Source organism: Coregonus clupeaformis, chromosome 7, assembly GCF_020615455.1.
Source record: "Coregonus clupeaformis isolate EN_2021a chromosome 7, ASM2061545v1, whole genome shotgun sequence".
In the NCBI taxonomy this organism is placed as follows: domain Eukaryota; kingdom Metazoa; phylum Chordata; class Actinopteri; order Salmoniformes; family Salmonidae; genus Coregonus; species Coregonus clupeaformis.
This window is the reverse complement of record NC_059198.1, coordinates 72,290,065-72,309,627: the sequence shown is the minus strand read 5'-3', so window position 1 is coordinate 72,309,627 and position 19,563 is coordinate 72,290,065. Positions and strand designations below refer to the sequence as shown.

Here is a 19,563-nt window from a genome sequence, read left to right as displayed (position 1 = left end):
TTTCTTCTGTCACGATCGTCTTGAAAAGATGCGGGCCAAGGCGCAGCGTGAGATGCGTACATATTTTATTTAGTACACCACTGCGAACAAAACAACAAACGATACGTGAAGTCCTACGGTACAAACACAAACCAAAAGGAACAAGAGACCACACCAAACGAATGCCTTACGGCTACCTAAGTATGGCTCCCAATCAGAGACAACGAGCTTCAGCCGTCTCTGATTGGGAGCCACCCTGGCCAACATAGAAATACAAAAACTAGAAACTCACACCCTGGCTCAACATACGAGAGTCCCCAGAGCCAGGGCGTGACAATGAGGTCATCCTCCAGAAGAGGATGAGCTGGCCAATCAACAGTCTACTCGCATGAATATTTTAAATGACCGGTATTTGGCCACACCATTCTGTTGTTGGTGTACGCCCACACCATACCAACACACACAAAAAGCTGCTTTTTAACATACTTAATTAAAAAATTTTGGAAGGAAAATTATTTCACTCATATTGTAATTAATTATACGTAATATTTCATAGAAATCTGGAAACACTGGACAGTTACTTTAAACATGCATTTCCTGACTACTTTCTTGAGTATTTCCCTCTGGTTCCTCAGATGACTTGATCAATCCTTGAGGCGTACGTAGTCTCATTAAAATACAGTCATTACCTCCAGCCTCACCTGGAAGCCGCTAAGAGGCAGCAACCTTGACAACATATTTGTGCCTTCCAAAGGAACGATCCTCCTTGGTGACTATTCTCTGCACATTAAAGAAGCTGCTGGCCGTCTATAGAATGTTTGGAGTGATTTAGTGAGAGTGGATGCCATTGTGTTTCACTGTATTTAGCTGTCAGAAAACTGAGCCTTTTTTTGTTAATGTTAAGCTGCTCATTTGGTGTGTGGCTCAGGTGCGGATCTAGTCACCACAAAGGCTTGTATCCAACAAGGCAACTTCAAAGGGAGAAATAAACGACAAACTCAGGCTATTAATCAAAGTTATTCCATATGGTGTCAGGTTGGACAGGCAGATTTTGGAAGGATTTAGGCATTACCTACTGTATACTGGCATGGCACCAGACACACACAGTGGCTTGTGAAAGTATTCACCCCCCTTGGCATTTTTCCTATTTTGTTGCCTTAACCTGGAATTAAAAGTGATTTTTGGGGGGTTTGTATAATTTGACTTACACAACATACCTACCACTTTGAAGATGCAAAATATTTTTTGGGGTGAAACAAACAAGAAATAAGACAAAAAAAACAGAAAACTTGAGCGTGCATAACTATTCACCCCCCCAAAGTCAACACTTTGTAGAGCCACCTTTTGCAGCAATTACAGCTGCAAGTCTCTTGGGGTATGTCTCTATAAGCTTGGCACATCTAGCCACTGGGATTTTTGCCCATTCTTCAAGGCAAAACTGCTCCAGCTTCTTCAACTTGGATGGGTTCCGCTGGTGTACAGCAATCTTTAAGTCATACCACAGATTCTCAATTGGATTGAGGTCTGGGCTTTGACTAGGCCATTCCAAGACATTTAAATGTTTCCCCTTAAACCACTCGAGTGTTGCTTTAGCAGTATTCTTAGGGTCATTGTCCTGCTGGAAGGTGAACCTCCGTCCCAGCCTCAAATCTCTGGAAGACTGAAACAGGTTTCCCTCAAGAATTTCGCTGTATTTAGCGCCATTCATCATTCCTTCAATTCTGACCAGTTTCCCAGTCCCTGCCGATGAAAAACATCCCCACAGCATGTTGCTGCCACCACCATGCTTCACTGTGGGGATGGTGTTCTCGGGGTGATGAGAGGTGTTGGGTTTGCGCCAGATATACCGTTTTCCTTGATGGCAAAAAAGCTCAATTTTAGTCTCATTTGACCAGAATACCTTCTTCCTTATGTTTGCGGAGTCTCTCACATGTATTTTGGCGAACACCAAACGTGTTTGATTATTATTTTCTTTAAGCAATGGCCTTTTTCAGGCCACTCTTCCGTAAAGCCCAGCTCTGTGGAGTGTACGGCTTAAAGTGGTCCTATGGACAGATACTCCAATCTCCACTGTGGAGCTTTGCAGCTCCTTCAGGGTTATCTTTGGTCTCTTTGTTGCCTCTCTGATTAATGCCCTCCTTGCCTAGTCCGTGAGTTTTGGTGGGCAGCCCTCTCTTGGCAGGTTTGTTGTGGTGCCATATTCTTTCCATTTTTTTAATAATGGATTTAAATGGTGCTCCGTGGGATGTTCAAAGTTTCTGATATTTGTTTAAACCCTGATCTGTACTTCTCCACAACTTTGTTCTTGACCTGTTTGGGGAGCTCCTTGGTCTTCATGGTGCCACTTGCTTGGTGGTGCCCCTTGCTTACTTCTGGTGCAACCAATTACCTTCAGAAGTCACATAATAAGTTAAATAAAGTCCACCTGTGTGCAATCTAAGTGTCACATGATCTGTCACATGATCTCAGTATATACAGTGAGGGAAAAAAGTATTTGATCCCCTGCTGATTTTGTACGTTTGCGCACTGACAAAGAAATGATCAGTCTATAATTTTAATGGTAGGTTTATATGAACAGTGAGAGACATAATAAAAACAAACAAATCCAGAAAAACGCATGTAAAAAATGGTATAAATTGATTTGCATTTTAAATTAGGGAAATAAGTATTTGACCCCCTCTTAATCAGAACGATTTCTGGCTCCCAGGTGTCTTTTATACAGGAAATGAGCTGAGATTAGGAGCACACTCTTAAAGGGAGTGCTCCTAATCTCAGCTTGTTACCTGTATAAAATACACTTGTCCACAGAAGCAATCAATCAATCAGATTCCAAACTCTCCACCGTGGCCAAGACCAAAGAGCTCTCCAAGGATGTCAGGGACAAGATTGTAGACCTACACAAGGCTGGAACGGGCTACAAGACCATCGCCAAGCAGCTTGGTGAGAAGGTGACAACAGTTGGTGCGATTATTCGCAAATGGAAGAAACACAAAAGAACTGTCAATCTTCCTCGGCCTGGGGCTCCATGCAAGAACTCACCTCGTGGAGTTGCAGTGATCATGAGAGCGGTGAGGAATCAGCCCAGAACTACACGGGAGGATCTTGTCAATGATCTCAAGGCAGCTGGGACCATAGTCACCAAGAAAACAATTGGTAACACACTACGCCGTGAAGGACTGAAATCCTGCAGCGCCCGCAAGGTCCCCCTGCTCAAGAAAGCACATATACATGCCCGTCTGAAGTTTGCCAATGAACATCTGAATGATTCAGAGGAGAACTGGGTGAAAGTGTTGTGGTCAGATGAGACCAAAATCGAGCTCTTTGGCATGAACTCAACTCGCCGTGTTTGGAGGAGGAGGAATGCTGCCTATGACCCCAAGAACACCATCCCCACGTCAAACATGGAGGTGGAAACATTATGCTTTGGGGGTGTTTTTCTGCTAAGGGGACAGGACAACTTCACCGCATCAAAGGGACGATGGACGGGGCCATGTACCGTCAAATCTTGGGTGAGAACCTCCTTCCCTCAGCCAGGGCATTGAAAATGGGTCGTGGATGGGTATTCCAGCATGACAATGACCCAAAACACACAGCCAAGGAAACAAAGGAGTGGCTCAAGAAGAAGCACATTAAGGTCCTGGAGTGGCCTAGCCAGTCTCCAGACCTTAATCCCATAGAAAATCTGTGGAGGGAGCTGAAGGTTCGAGTTACCAAACGTCAGCCTCGAAACCTTAATGACTTGGAGAAGATCTGCAAAGAGGAGTGGGACAAAATCCCTCCTAAGATGTGTGCAAACCTGGTGGCCAACTACAAGAAACGTCTGACCTCTGTGATTGCCAACAAGGGTTTTGCCACCAAGTACTAAATCATGTTTTGCAGAGAGGTCAAATACTTATTTCCCTCATTAAAATGCAAATCAATTCATAACATTTTTGACATGCGTTTTTCTGGATTTTGTTGTTGTTATTCTGTCTCTCACTGTTCAAATAAACCTACCATTAAAATTATAGACTGATAATGTCTTTGTCAGTGGGCAAACGTACAAAATCAGCAGGGGATCAAATACTTTTTTCCCTCACTGTATATACTAGCAGGGGTATATCGCCCCCCCTCAGCTCCTCCTTGTACTCTATGCAAATTATCTGATATACTGTCTAACTATGCAAACTCTGAATTACTGATTTTGGGAGATTTTAACCTGGATTGGCTTTCACCAGTATCCGATAAATTAAAAGATATTTGTACTGTTCTAAATCTAACTCAGCTGATAACTAAACCAACCCGTCCCAACTTTAAGAATCCAGTAAAATCTACTCTACTAGACATTATTCTAACAAATAACCCCCATAAATATACAGCCAGTGGGGTTTTTTCAAATTATATCAGTGACCACTGCTCTATTGCTTGCATTAGAGATACCAGGCTGAAACACTCTGATCCCTGTATAATCTCTAAGAGAAATTATAAACATTTCTCACAGCAAGCTTTTATCCTTGACTTATATCACTCTGAGCTTTTATCCACTTGCTGCTTTCTGGACCCAGCTTTAGCCCTTGCTTTTTTCTATTCTATTGTTACCTCTATGTCTGATAAACATGCCCCGCTTAAGAATCACAGAGTAAGAAACCGAACCAGTTCTTGGTTCTCTCCTGAATTGTCAGGTCTTTTTCTGCAAAAGAAGGGGGCTGGGCCTTGGCGAGGAAAACAGGTTCTCCAGCTGATTGGCTGTTTTTTAGGCAATTGAGAAATAAATGTACTGCAGCTGTCAAAAAGGCAAAATCAAATTACTTCCTTAATGCTATGACAGATTCTGCAGGAGATCCTGCAAAATTCTGGAAAACCGTTAATTCACTGAAACGGGGGAATTCTGCTGTTTCTCTTCCTAAGCAAATTATCTCAGACTCCTGTATTCTAAGTGAAAAAAATGATATTTGTGATGCTTTTAATAAGCATTTAATCTCTGCTGGTTTTTTATTTGAAAAGAAAAGTGGCCATTGTGGTACTGGCCAGTTAGTTGATTTTTCGTCTTGCTTTTGAACTGTTACTCTGAAAAATGGTAACCCTGTTTTTAGTTTCCAGAAAATAACTGAAGCAGAGGTTCTAGCTGCCCTGTGTGCCATTGATACTAAGAAATCCTTAGGCGCTGACAATTTAGACCCGTACTTACTTAAGTGTGCTGCACCTATCATTGCTGGTTCAGTGACACACATTTGTAATCTAACATTAAGCACAGGAAATATCCCTAAGGTGTGGAAAGCAGCTTTTGTTCTGCCATTACATAAGGGAGGTGACGGTAGTGATTTGGATAACTATCGACCCATAGGCTCCCTTGTCTGGCAAAGATCAGAGAATCTATAGTCAACAAACAGTTACAATCTTTTCTTTCTGTTAACAGTATTTTTAGCCCCAATCAATCTGGTTTTAGATCTAAACACAGTACCACATCGGCCACTATGCTTGTTGTAAATGATATTGCAAATGCCTTAGATGATAGAAAGCACTGTGCTGCGTTGTTTGTAGATTTGTCAAAAGCTTTTGACACTGTAGACCATGCTATCCTTTTGAGTAAGCTGTCATCTATAGGACTGGGCACTGATGCCTGTCGATGGTTTTATGACTATTTTAAAGATAGAACTCAGGCCGTCATGGTCGACGGGTTCAAGTCTGACCCCTTACAGTTACTTAAAGGGGTCCCTCAGGGTTCAATAATTGGCCCACTATTGTTCTCACTTTATATAAACAACATTGGTGATGATGTCAGATATTGTAAATTACATGTATATGCAGATGACACAGTGATGTACTCTATTGCTCCAACAGCGGACCAAGCTTTAATGCAGTTGGAGTCTGATTTTAGGATACTACAGGGATCTCTTTTACAGCTTAAACTTGTTTAAAACGCTAAGAAAACAAATGTCATGTTTTTTTCTAGGTCTAAACTCTCAATTAGAAACACTTTTATAATCACTAGCTTGGATGGTACTCAAATCAAACAGGTCTCTGCATATAAATACTTAGGGGTATGGTTAGATGATAGGCTTTCTTTAAAAAAACCTGTTACTGAATTGGGAAAAAAGCTCAAATTCAAGATAGGGTTCCTTTACAGAAACAGGGCTTGTCTGTCCTCCGTAAATAGAAAACAAATTGTGCAGGCTACTTTTATGCCCGTTTTAGATTATGGTGATATTATCTATATGCATGCATCGGCAAACACATTAAAACCACTGGATGCTATTTACCATTGTGCACTCAGGTTTATCACGGGTGATAGTTACAAAACTCATCACTGTATCCTATATCAACATGTGGGTTGGGCCTCTCTATCTGTGAGGCGAGAGCAACATGCTCTCTTGTTTATTTATAAAGCACTTCTTTTAAAACTACCTCCATATATATCATCATTAATTTCCACTAGATATACTAATTTTAAAACCAGATCACAGATGTGGATTACATTAGAGACTTCTGTGGTCTCCACAGAGTTGGGTAGGACTGCCTTCAGTTCCTTTGCACCTTATTTATGGAACAAACTGCAGATCCAACTTAAGTTAGACACTCTGGTGTCCCTTGCCCATTTAAAAAATGTTATGGAGGATCAATATGATGTTGTCTGTGATTGTTTCTGTTGAATTGTGTTTTTTTTTTAATGTTTGAAATGTTCTTGTCTGTATGTCTAAAACTGTACATGTCAACATGTTTACACAGGGCACAGCCGTAAAAGAGATCCAGGTCTCAGTCTGTTTTTCCCTGTTAAAATAAAGATTTAAAAAATAAATTAAAAAAATACTGAGATCATGTGACAGATCATGTGACACTTAGATTGCACACAGGTGGACTTTATTTAACTTTATTTAACAACTAATTGGTTGCACCAGATCTTATTTAGGGGCTTCATAGCAAAGGGGGTGAATACATATGCACGCACCACTTTTCCGTTATTTATTCTTTAGAATAAGTAATTTTTTTCATTTCACTTCACCAATTTGGACTATTTTGTGTATGTCCATTACATGAAATCCAAATAAAAATCTATTTAAATTACAGGCTGTAATGCAACAAAATAGGAAAAACGCCAAGGGCGATGAATACTTTTGCAAGGCACTGTATACACAGAAGGACGATCCACATTCACCATGGCAACACTTACTGGGTCCTCTCTGGATTGGATTTATTTCTCTCTCTGACACACACATACACAACGCAATTACCGCACCGCAGCCTTAACGGCAAGACAGGTCATTGCAGAGGGATTTTCTAATCTACTAGGTATGTGACGGAGGTCAGCAAAGTGTTGCTAATATATGAGCCTAAAGTATCCACCACATCCAGACCTGAACCTTCATCCCCTCCCCTTTCATACAGTAGTGTATTGTGTCCTTGGTAACGGCATGATCATATACAGTAGAGTGGATCCGATTAAGCATGGAGAGGAAAAAAACCACTTGAGCTGTGCTGATGAGATCTGGAGGGTTCTACATCTCTATGTCGCCCTGGGTAACAGGCTTCTTAAGCACAAGCTTCCACACCGCTCACTCACTCACAGAGACATATAAACTACCGTTCAAACGTTTGGGGTCACTTAGAAATGTCCTTGTTTTAGAAAGAAAATCATTTTTTTTGTCCATTAAAATAACATCAAATTGATCAGAAATGCTCTGGAGCCTCCCACTCCTCTTTCTATTCTGGTTAGAGCAAGTTTGCGCTGTTCTGTGAAGGGAGTAGTACACAGCGTTGTACAAGATCTTCAGTTTCTTGGCAATTTCTCGCATGGAATAGCCTTCATTTCTCAGAACAAGAATTGACTGACGAGGTTCAGAAGAAAATTATTTGTTTCTGGCCATTTTGATTCTGTAATCGAACCCACAATTGCTGATGCTCCAGATACTCAACTAGTCTCAAGAAGGCCAGTTGTATTGCTTCTTTAATCAGCACAACAGTTTTCAGCTGTGCTAACATACTTGCAAAAGGGTTTTCTAATGATCAATTAGCTTTTTAAAATGATAAACTTGGATTAGCAAACACAATGTGCCATTGGAACACAGGACTGATGGTTGCTGATAATGGGCCTCTGTACGGCTATGTAGATATTCCATAAAAAATCAGCTGTTTCCAGCTACAATAGCCATTTACAACATTAACAATGTCTACACTGTATTTCTGATCAATTTGATGTTCTTTTAAATGGACAAAAACATTTGCTTTTCTTTCCAAAACAAGGACATTTCTAAGTGACCCCAAACTTTTGAACGGTGGTGTACATGCGCACAAAGAGAGAGCCACATAGGAACACTGAGACAAACGTTTGTATGTGTGCGTGTCACAATATCAGAAAATATTTTCAGCATAATTAGACAATTATTGATCTATACATATCACCTTTATGCATTTGCTGCTTTAACTCTAGGCCTATTGAAAAAGCTTGCCCAAACTGCAAGTGTGTTAATAGATCAGCTTAATATTGCAGATAGATTGTAACTTCCATCAATGTAATTGTCTGCATCACTTCCAATCCCCCATGTTTATATATATATATAACCCATACATACATACATACATACATACTGTACATACATACATACACACACATATACACACATACATATCCTTTAAAAATATATATATATTCCCCTTTATTACTTTCCAAACCCGCCACCCTTTCCCCACTTGGAGTAAACTAGTGAACAACAACGCCTAGGCCTCTACTTCCAGCCCATACCCACTATCTACATTTTATGGACACAGTCAATTTTACAGTAATTATATTTTGTTTGTTCTTTCTCCTGAACTTCTTCTACTCTCAACCTCTCCGATCATTTTCATGATGTCCATCCGGTTTGCTTCTATTTGCCATATCTCTCTAACTGTGCTCCTTCACAAAAGCTCCCAACCTACAACCCATACACTTATTATGGACACAGCGTGCCTACATTATTAGTTATCTTGTTATTGTTTGTTGTTAGTTGTTATTAGTCCCATCCTTCAATTCCATTCAACACCTCCCATCTATCTTTTAACACCATCCATATAGGATTTCTATTTGCCATATATACACACACAGTATTGCACATTTGTGCAAACAATAAGAAACACAAACAGGAGCAGAAATAGCCCAACAAAGCCCAGAGTCATTACTACAGAGCACTCATTACAGGCCACATTCATTCTTCTGCTTAGTAGGAGATAATGAGAGCAATATTGTGTGACAATTATCTGTTTCGTTCTGGGGGGAAACATCCCACTATGACTCCAAACCATGAAGAAATACACTCAAATAATTCAAAGCTTGTTTATGTACGAGTTCCTTTGTCTCTCCACGCTGCATCTCTTCTCCACCATTGTCTCCTAATCCCTCTCTCTAAACAGGAGACAGAGAGAGCGAGAAAGATGGAACCGGGGATGGATAGATGGAACCGAGGGAGCCAGTACAAATACATTCAGGCAGATTCTTATACTGGGACAGACTATTTTTCTCTCTCTCTCTATGTCTCTCTGTGTATCGCTCTCTCTCCCCTCTGGAGTCAAATCTGCTTATCGATATTTCCTACACTGCCGTTGGGGAGCCAAGGCGAATGCCTGAACAGAGCTAGCCGGCCGACATGTGTGTGGATTCATTAATGTGCAAGCTCCACATAAATACTCTTTACCCGTGTAAACTGCCTTTGAATGACCTTGTCAAGCCAGTGCATGCTCACACATAGTCGCACACTCACACACTAACACACACTCACTCTGGCCAGTTCACACACTCTCATTCTGAGCTCTCCGACATCGTACGATTCCCAAAAAATAAAGGACGCTGGCCCTTTAATGATCCAGCGTCCACGAGGCAGATTGCTGGCACACACAGAGAGAGAGAGAGGGAGCGGCGGTCATTACATCTCCAGTGACCCTGTTCGGCTAAGGGGCAGGAGTTATCGGATGTGACCGAGGCCATCTTGGCTCTGCCTCTCCCCCACTCCTCCTAGGGGACTAATGAGTGTGTTGGTAGCGAGAGCGAGAGAGGCCAAGTCTAGCTCTGGACTCTGCTGTGGTAATGAGCTGTGTCGGCAGCATGACCCAGTCCCACATTTCCACAGTCTGCTGACGGTCGCCTAGATATAGTACATCCACATGCAACACGCTTAGCAAATCGCATGCAAAGTGACAAGTACACGCCTACTACACATACACCTGCAAGCAAACACACACACAAGGCTGCACTGTACTGTACATATACTGTACTATGCCATCAATCACACCTTCCCCTACTCTTCACACTACTTGACTGGCACCTCAGACTGGTGGTAGCAGCTCAGTTGTAAATCAGACAGTGTGATGCAACATCTTCCCCCCTACACACAATCTGGGCCGTCTGCAGGCCATTTGAGGAGGCCATTGCCAGAGGGCAGCGCTAGTAGAGGCCAGATAGCATCACCATTACCTACCCTCCATTGTGGTGAAAGGGTTGGTAGTAACCATGCCTTCTCCAAAGCCAGTGCCCGAGTTGGTACTCATACCTGCTCCAAAGCCGGTGCCCATGCCTGCTCCAAAGCAAGTGTCTGGGTTGCTACCCATACCAGCACCAAAGCTGGTGCCTGAGTTGGTACCCGCGTCTGCTCCAAAGTCAGTGTTGAGGTTGGTACCCATACCCGTGCCAAAGCCGGTGCCTGGGTTTGTGTCCATGCCCGGGCCGATGCCCATCCCGTTGAAGGCCTGGCTGCTGAGGGGGACAGGCAGCAGCACGTCCTGGTTCTTGTCTGCCCAGGGCCCCTCCATGATGCCCTCTAGAGGCGAAAGAGGAGCGCTTCCCCCACAGTCTCTCATTGGGGGGAAGGGTGAGAAGTGTAGGGTGGGCTCCTGGTCCTGCCTCAGGTCGGAGCGGGTGGCGCCTGCAGCGAACAGAGTGGGGGGTAGCTGGTCGTCCGAAACAGTCAGTGAGCGCTTCATGGTGGAGTGGCAGGAGCGGCGCGGGCCGCCCATGGGCGATGTTAGCTCGTCCAGCCCAGCTCCAGGGTAATGGTCGGGCAGCTCCAGGCTAGAGGGTACCGAGAGGTGGGAGCACTCGGACATGGCCCGCCGCAGGGCCTTCCGCTGCTGGTCAGCACGCCCCATGAAACACGGCTCGAGCTCCACCTCTTCCTCCTCCTCCTCCGAGGACCCCTCTGCCATTTGGAGGCCGACTAGTGCTGATGCGCTGTCCTCGTCCCCCCTCTCCAGGTAGTTGTCATTGACAACACCGATGACGCAGTAATTAGGGGTGGCAGTATTCTGGGGTGGAAGGGTCTTGGGGCTGGACTCTGAGAATCCAGGGTTCAATGCTCCGGTGCTGGCTGGGGCTGGTTTGGGCGGGCTAGAGGGTGAGGGTAGCTCTATGCGTCGGGCTGGGAAACCAGGTACGGGGGGAGGTAGGACCCCATTGTTCCCACAGCTCAGGGGGGAGGGGGAGGACGACACTTGGCTTTCTGGGCTCTCCCCAGCACTGCCTAACCCCTGAAAGCCCCCTCTGCCAGGTACCTTGAGATCCGCATCCATGCCACCACCTGATGGCGGGTTGAAGAAGCACAGCTTGTCCTCGTCGGTGAGTCCCGGGGCCCCACCGAGGCTCCTGGGAGGCCCCATGTCTCCATGCTGCCAGTCCCAAGCCTGGGGGGCTGTGGCGGGGGCCATGGAGGGGACCTTACACAGCTCACTGTACTCCGAGAATGGAGAGCCAGGCTGCTGGTTGGAGAGAGAAGACATCCTTTCCCTCCTTTCTCACTCTCGCTTTTTTCCTCAGGCTACGATTCTCTGTGCTCTGGTTGTTGTTGTTCCCCTGTGTGTGTTCTGTTGTTCCTTCTGGTTAGGATGCACAGGTGGGGTCTGTCTCGGCTGCGGTTGGGCCAGTGATGAAGGCGAGCGTGTGGTGTAGCCTCTCTCTCTCTCTCTCTGTGTGCCTCTTCGCTCTCAATTGACCAAGAAGCACTGTGAACTGGATGTGCTCCTCTTTCTCTCTCCCTCCTCCCTCTCACTCGCTGTCAGCCTTTTGCATGACTCTTGGTCATGTGACTTGAGTGTGTGGCTGCTCATTCGCTTCTGCCAATTCACCTCTCTCTCTCTCTCTCTCTCTCTCTCTCTCTCTCTCTCTCTCTCTCTCTCTCTCTCTCTCTCTCTCTCTCTCTCTCTCTCTCTCTCTCTCTCTCTCTCTCTCTCTCTCTCTCTCTCTCTCTCTCTCTCTCTCTCTCTCTCTCTCTCTCTCTCTCTCTCTCTCTCTCTCTCTCTCTCTCTCTCTTCACACATTCACTCTGTTTACCTTTCTCTGAAGCTCTCACACACTGTGTGTCTCTGAGCCAGACAGCCAGTAGTGTACCCTGGCAGAGGCCTCTGTCCAGTTGTGCCAAGGTCTAGAGCCTGGCTTCTTCGTTAATTGTGTTAATTCCTTTGTTGAGGGCACTGTGCTTGCCCTTATTCTGCAGAGTGTGTGTGAGAGAATTTGAGAGAGATGGTGTATGTAAAGTCGGAAGTTTACATACATCTTAGCCAAATACATTTAAACTCAGTTTTTCACAATTCCTGACATTTAATCCTAGTAAAAATTCACTGTCTTAGGTCAGTTAGGATCACCACTTTATTTTAAGAATGTGAAATGTCAGAATAATAGTAGAGAGAATGATTTATTTCAGCTTTTATTTATTTATTTAATCACATTCCCAGTGGGTCAGAAGTTTACATACACTCAATTAGTATTCGGTAGCATTGCCTTTAAATTGTTTAACTTGGGTCAAACATTTTGGGTAGCCTTCCATAAGCTTCCCACAATAAGTTGGGTGAATTTTGGCCCATTCCTCCTGACAGAGCTGGTGTAACTGAGTCAGGTTTGTAGGCCTCCTTGCTCGCACACGCTTTTTCAGTTCTGCCCACACATTTTCTATAGGATTGAGGTCAGGGCTTTGTGATGGCCACTCCACTACCTTGACTTTGTTGTCCTTAAGCCATTTTGCCACAACTTTGGAAGTATGCTTGGGGTCATTGTCCATTTGGAAGACACATTTGCGACCAAGCTTTAACTTCCTGACTGATGTCTTGAGATGTTGCTTCAATATATCCATATAATTTTCCTTCCTCATGATGCCATCTATTTTGTGAAGTGCACCAGTCCCTCCTGCAGGAAAGCACCCCCACAGCATGATTTTGCCACCCCCGTGCTTCACGGTTGGGATGGTGGTCTTCGGCTTGCAAGTACCCCCTTTTTCCTCCAAACATATCGATGGTCATTATGGCCAAACAGTTCTATTTTTGCTTCATCAGACCAGAGGACATTTCTCCAAAAGGTACGATCTTTGTCCCCATGTGCAGTTGCAAACCGTAGTCTGGCTTTTTTATGCCGGTTTTGGAGCAGTGGCTTCTTCCTTGCTGAGCAGCCTTTCAGGTTATGTCGATATAGGACTCGTTTTACTGTGGATATACAGGTAAAAGTCAGTAAATTAGAATATTTTGAAAAACTTGATTTATTTCAGTAATTGCATTCAAAAGGTGTAACTTGTACATTATATTTATTCATTGCACACAGACTGATGCATTCAAATGTTTATTTCATTTAATTTTGATGATTTGAAGTGGCAACAAATGAAAATCCAAAATTCCGTGTGTCACAAAATTAGAATATTACTTAAGGCTAATACAAAAAAGGGATTTTTTGAAATGTTGGCCAACTGAAAAGTATGAAAATGAAAAATATGAGCATGTACAATACTCAATACTTGGTTGGAGCTCCTTTTGCCTCAATTACTGCATTAATGCGGCGTGGCATGGAGTCGATGAGTTTCTGGCACTGCTCAGGTGTTATGAGAGCCCAGGTTGCTCTGATAGTGGCCTTCAACTCTTCTGCGTTGTTGGGTCTGGCATTCTGCATCTTCCTTTTCACAATACCCCACAGATTTCCTATGGGGCTAAGGTCAGGGAGTTGGCTGGCCAATTTAGAACAGAAATACCATGGTCCGTAAACCAGGCACGGGTAGATTTTGCGCTGTGTGCAGGCGCCAAGTCCTGTTGGAACCTGAAATCTCCATCTCCATAGAGCAGGTCAGCAGCAGGAAGCATGAAGTGCTCTAAAACTTGCTGGTAGACGGCTGCGTTGACCCTGGATCTCAGGAAACAGAGTGGACCGACACCAGCAGATGACATGGCACCCCAAACCATCACTGATGGTGGAAACTTTACACTAGACTTCAGGCAACGTGGATCCTGTGCCTCTCCTGTCTTCCTCCAGACTCTGGGACCTCGATTTCCAAAGGAAATGCAAAATTTGCTTTCGTCAGAAAACATGACTTTAGACCACTCAGCAGCAGTCCAGCTCTTTTTTTCCCTTAGCCCAGGTGAGACGCTTTTCGCTGTTTCTTGGTCAACAGTGGCTTGACACGAGGTATGCGGCAGTTGAAACCCATGTCTTTCAAGCGTCTCTTGGTGGTGGATCTTGAAGCCCTGACTCCAGCAGCTGTCCACTCCTTGTGAATCTCCCCCACATTTTTGAATGGGTTTTTTTCACAATCTTGACTAGGGCGCGGTGATCCCTATCGCTTGTACACTTTTTTCTGACCACAGTTTTTCCTTCCCTTTGCCTCTCTATTAATGTGTTTGGACACAGAGCTCTGAGAACAGCCAGCCTCTTCTGCAATAACCTTTTGTGTCTTTCCCTCCTTGTGCAATGTGTCGATGGTCGCCTTTTGGACAGCTGTCAAATCTGAAGTCTTCCCCATGTTTGTGTAGGCTTCAGAACTGGACTGAGAGACCATTTAAAGCCCTTTGCAGGTGTTTTGAGTTAATCAGCCGATTAGTTTGTGGCACCAGGTGTCTTCAAAATGTAACCCTTACACAATATTCTAATTTTGTGACACACGGAATTTTGGATTTTCATTTGTTGCCACTTCAAATCATCAAAATTAAATGAAATAAACATTTGAATGCATCAGTCTGTGTGCAATGAATAAATATAATGTACAAGTTACACCTTTTGAATGCAATTACTGAAATAAATCAAGTTTTTCAAAATATTCTAATTTACTGACTTTTACCTGTAGATACTTTTATACCTGTGTCCTACAGCATCTTCACAATGTCCTTTGCTGTTGTTCTGGGATTGATTTGCACTTTTCGCACCAAAGTACATTCATCTCTAGGAGACAGAATGCGTCTCCTTCCTGAGCGGTATGACGGCTGCGTGGTCCCATGGTGTTTATAGTTGCGTACTATTGTTTGTACAGATGAACGTGGTACCTTCAGGCATTTGGAAATTGCTCCCAAGGATGAACCAGACTTGTGGAGGTCTACAGTTTTTTTTCTGAGGTCTTGGCTGATTTCTTTAGATTTTCCCATGATGTCAAGCATAGAGGCACTGAGTTTGAAGGTAGGCCTTGAAATACATCCACAGGTACACCCCCAATTGACTCAAATGATGTCAATTAGCCTATCAGAAGCTTCTAAAGCCATGACATCATTTTCTGGAATTTTCCAAGCTGTTTAAAGGCACAGTCATCTTAGTATGTAAACTTCTGCCTCACTGGAATTGTGATACAGTGAATTATAAGTGAAATAATCTGTCTGTAAACAATTGTTGGAAAAATTACTTGTGTCATGCACAAAGTAGATGTCCTAACCGACTTGCCAAAACTATAGTTTGTTAACAAGACATTTGTGGAGTGGTTGAAAAACCAACCTAAGTGTATGTAAACTTCCAACTTCAACTGTATCTGTCTGTGTGTGAGAAGGGGATTGTTTGTGTAAAGATAACACAGAGAGTCACAGTCAGCCCATTCACAGAGCACAGTAGGAGAGTAGAGGAGGGTAGGAAGGAGAGCGGTAGTGATAGAGGGATGTCAGATGGATGAAAACCACTGCCTCCCAAAAGCACCGTAGTTGCCCGTCATCCCTGATCTTGTCACTCAGAGAAAAAGGAGCTGAGCAGTGGAGAGAAAAACCACACTCGAGAAGAGATGAACTCCTGACACACACAAACACACACACACAGTCTGTGTGAAGCCTTTGCCTGGCCTCAACTCTCCACAGGCGAGCCCTCAAGACCTTAACAGCAACGAGGGAGTACACGCACTCTGACCTGACTTTACTCTCTCAACCCTGAATCGCCTTGAGGTCCATTCTGGTTCAGTCTCACCCAGATTCTGCTGCATTACTAAAGGCAAAATTTGAAACTGGAGTACAGTAGAAACATTCTCAGTCCACATCCTGGTTTAATATGTACATTTGATACATACCAGTCAGTTAGTTTTGACAGTAATCAGTCTGTCAGTCGCGCCACAGAAGGACAGTGACAGCCAAAGTGACTGTCTTGGAGCTTTGAAGGGGGGCTGTATGGCTGTCAGTGGGGTGTAGAGACGGGCGTGTTCTGAACCACAGTCAAACACCAGGCCCCAGGACACGGCCGTTCCCGCCCAAAACATTCCCTCTAAGCGGCAGCTGAGGAGGCCAGTCAAAATGAATTACCAGCCCTCTCAGCCAGAGTGAAGGTTTACTCTGGGCTACAATGAACATGAAGTCAAACTCTCATCTCCTGACTGACTGTCAATGTGAACCATGACAGGACAAGACAGAGAACATTCTTTGATGTTAAGCCCAGCGCAACCCTTAAGAAGGCACTGCATGCCGAAACATTAGTTAGATTTACCCATTAAGCATATAAAAAGTGTGTGACTTGTCTTTTTTTTCAGTTCAACCCAGCGTTTAGCAATGCAGGAAAAAATGTGATGGGCAACAAGCTCTGACAAATGTACATCTTTGGTCTGTGTGAAGCTTCTGTGGCTTCAGCACAAAAATAGATGTATTGTCCACAGAAACACACACACCAACCGACACCAACACACAGAAACACACACACCAACCGACACCAACACACAGAAACACACACACCAACCGACACCAACACACAGAAACACACGCCTTTACCAGTCATCTAGTCCCCCAGCACTAATGAGGCCATGTTACATAAGCTGCTTCTGCTTCTGCAGCTCAGAGTAAGAAGCTCTGACAATAGAGACAAGGCCAGGACAAACACAATGAGACAGATCAGATCAGACACAAACACTTCAGATGCTAATCACAAGCTGAGTAGCTACCACAAAAAAGTGGCCGTATAGACACGGCTGTGTGGTATGATGAATGAAGCAAACAATAGATTTGCAATGTGGGAAAAAAAAGACTGTTTTTAAAGACTGTTTTTAGTACTTTGCATGATTCTTCAATGTGTTTAGACAACATTGTCAACCATTCATGACCACTTCAGAATGGAATATTGTAAATAGGCCAATCAGTCAAGCCATTAAACAAGCACACACTCAGAGGTAAATTATTCAGGAGGTGCTATACTTAAAATGTGAGCTTTACAACTGAGGAGAGGCACAGCATCTTTGAACAGTGAGAGGCTAAATATACAAGTGAAAGAGAGAGATACTACATGGGGGGGTATTAGTGCATTCACTTCTCTGAGAGAGAAAGAGAAAGGGAAGAACGTTGTGAATGGAGAGATCAGAAGAGAGAGAGAGAAAGCGAGACAGTATTTAGTGGTTCTATTTTTAGCTCAATCACTACCCCTTCCCCCTCCCTCTGCTGTCACACCCCATTGTTTCCTTGGTAGCCCCCTCTACCCAATGTCTCCAAAACCAACTGCCTCCCATTTCCATGGCAACATGATCCTTGCCACGGTGGTGGCAACCAAGTGGAGCCAGAGGAAGATATGAAGGGAGGAGGGGGAGAGAGGTGAGAGGAGGAGAGGGAGAGGCCTAAATCAACTGGGGGCATTTTCGTATATTATTATCTGCTGAGTTACGAACCAAGAAGCTGCTCTCACACTGCTCGAGTTTAATGGTATCTTTCAATTAATCACAGTCATCAGTCTGCTACGGTCTTTCAGCTGCTAATGCCTATGCAAGTCTGTTAATCTAGCAATGTCTGTGACATGCTGATAGACTATACTCCAGACAGAACATTTCAGCTGTAAATAGCTTGGGAGGGAGGGGAAGATTGGGTTTGATCAAGCCAAAAATGTGGTGCCGCGGCCTGTGAAAGTCACATGCTGTGGCCGTATCGTTCAAGCCACAGATCCTCTACTTCCCGATGAACTCCTTGCCTCCCTCGGATCAGTGCACTACATCACATCAGCCTCAAAATCAGAGGGAGGGAGCCTTGCTTTGTGTTTGAGAACCCTCATTTCCAGACACGATTGCACACATTACCAGACAGATTGCTTAAGATAACGGTCCAGTGAAAATCTAACTTTTAAAAGACTCATCATTTTGTTATTAATTATAGGTCATATTTCATAAAATAGTATGGTGTCAAAATAACATGACAATGTGCTTTGATTGCTCACTATGACTCAAAGGGTTTATTGAGTTGATGCTTCAGTAGTTACTCCCTTGTATTCAATGGAATCTATTCTATAGGTTGAAACTGGGTCTATTTATCAGACTTTTCATCCTTCTACAAAATATACTTTCCTGCAACCTGCCTCACTCAATGTGGAACGGATTCTATTATTGACTTACCTTTTATCCAGAATCTAGAATCTCCAGTTGAAACTAGCTAGCCAGCTAACTAGCTACTTGCTATTAGCCACGGCTAGCGGTGTTTCACCCAGAACATAGGATTTTTTTTCCGCAGGATTAATTTTAATCACTGGACATTGATCACCGGATATTCGGCCAGTCTGCACAGCGCGTTATCGACCCAGAACATATCAGTTCTTCCGCCGGATTCACTGGACCTCTAACTCCGGATTCATCGCCACCAGCTGGCTACAACAAAACGGACGCTGTGGTCTGGCTAATCAACCTGAGCTAGGCCCATCTCCCGGCTATCTACCTCTCTATCAACTGGACGGGACCACCTAGGATTGACGCGGAGCCCCGCCGATCCTACACGACTGGTCTGCCGACAAAATGCGTCTGATGTGGTTACGACGTAACCACGAAGATTCCATCCATCTGCTAGCCCTGGCCCGTTAGCACACGCTTACTCACTAAACTGAACTAGCTACTGAACTAGCTACTTGCTATTGGCCACAGCTGGCGGTGTTTCACCCAGAACATTTGATTTTTTTTTCCTGGGGATTGGTTTTAATCACTGGACATTGATCGCGGATATTCGGACAGTCAGCACTGCGCGTTGTCGACCCAGAACATATCAGTTTTTCCGTCGCTACCAGCTGGCTACAACAAAACGGACGTAGCACACGCTAGCCGTGGCCTCTTGCTCACTGGCGCTTCACCACCGGACCTTGTGATAACTCAGCTATACAGCTGATATCTGCTGGACTGTTCCTTTTTACGGTACTACATCCTGTTTATGTTTAGCCTCAGCCCAAACATGGTTAGTTTATTGTTGTTTCGGGGTTATTTCTAATTGTACTATATCACTGTAGACCCCCAGCCTAGCTGAACCTGCCTTGGTTAGCCCCTTTGTCCCTCCACCCATACACTCACAGACCGACTCAATTTATGCCTCTAGAGATACTATCTCTTTCAGTGTTACCCAACGCTTAGGTTTGCCTCCACTTTACTCATGTCCTTCCATATCCTTGTCTGTTCATAATGCCCTGAATCTTTTCTATAACACCCGGAA

General features: G+C 44.1%; 1 protein-coding gene across 9 annotated transcripts in view; it reads right to left on the bottom strand.

Moving 5' to 3' along the window:
• LOC121569141 (microtubule-associated protein 4) overlaps nt 1-19,563 on the bottom strand; it is a 143,914-nt gene that overhangs the window by 26,165 nt on the left and 98,186 nt on the right. The window contains exon 1 of one of the 9 annotated variants that reach the window (XM_041879818.2): nt 10,404-11,971. The exons of 7 other annotated variants lie outside the window; for them this stretch is intronic. In XM_041879818.2, coding sequence (XP_041735752.2) covers nt 10,404-11,697 — 1,294 coding nt within the window. In that variant the 5' untranslated portion in view covers nt 11,698-11,971. Of the gene's footprint in view, nt 1-10,403; nt 11,972-19,563 lie in introns of those variants that run through there. One more of the 9 variants, XM_041879819.2, reaches the window with a different exon arrangement.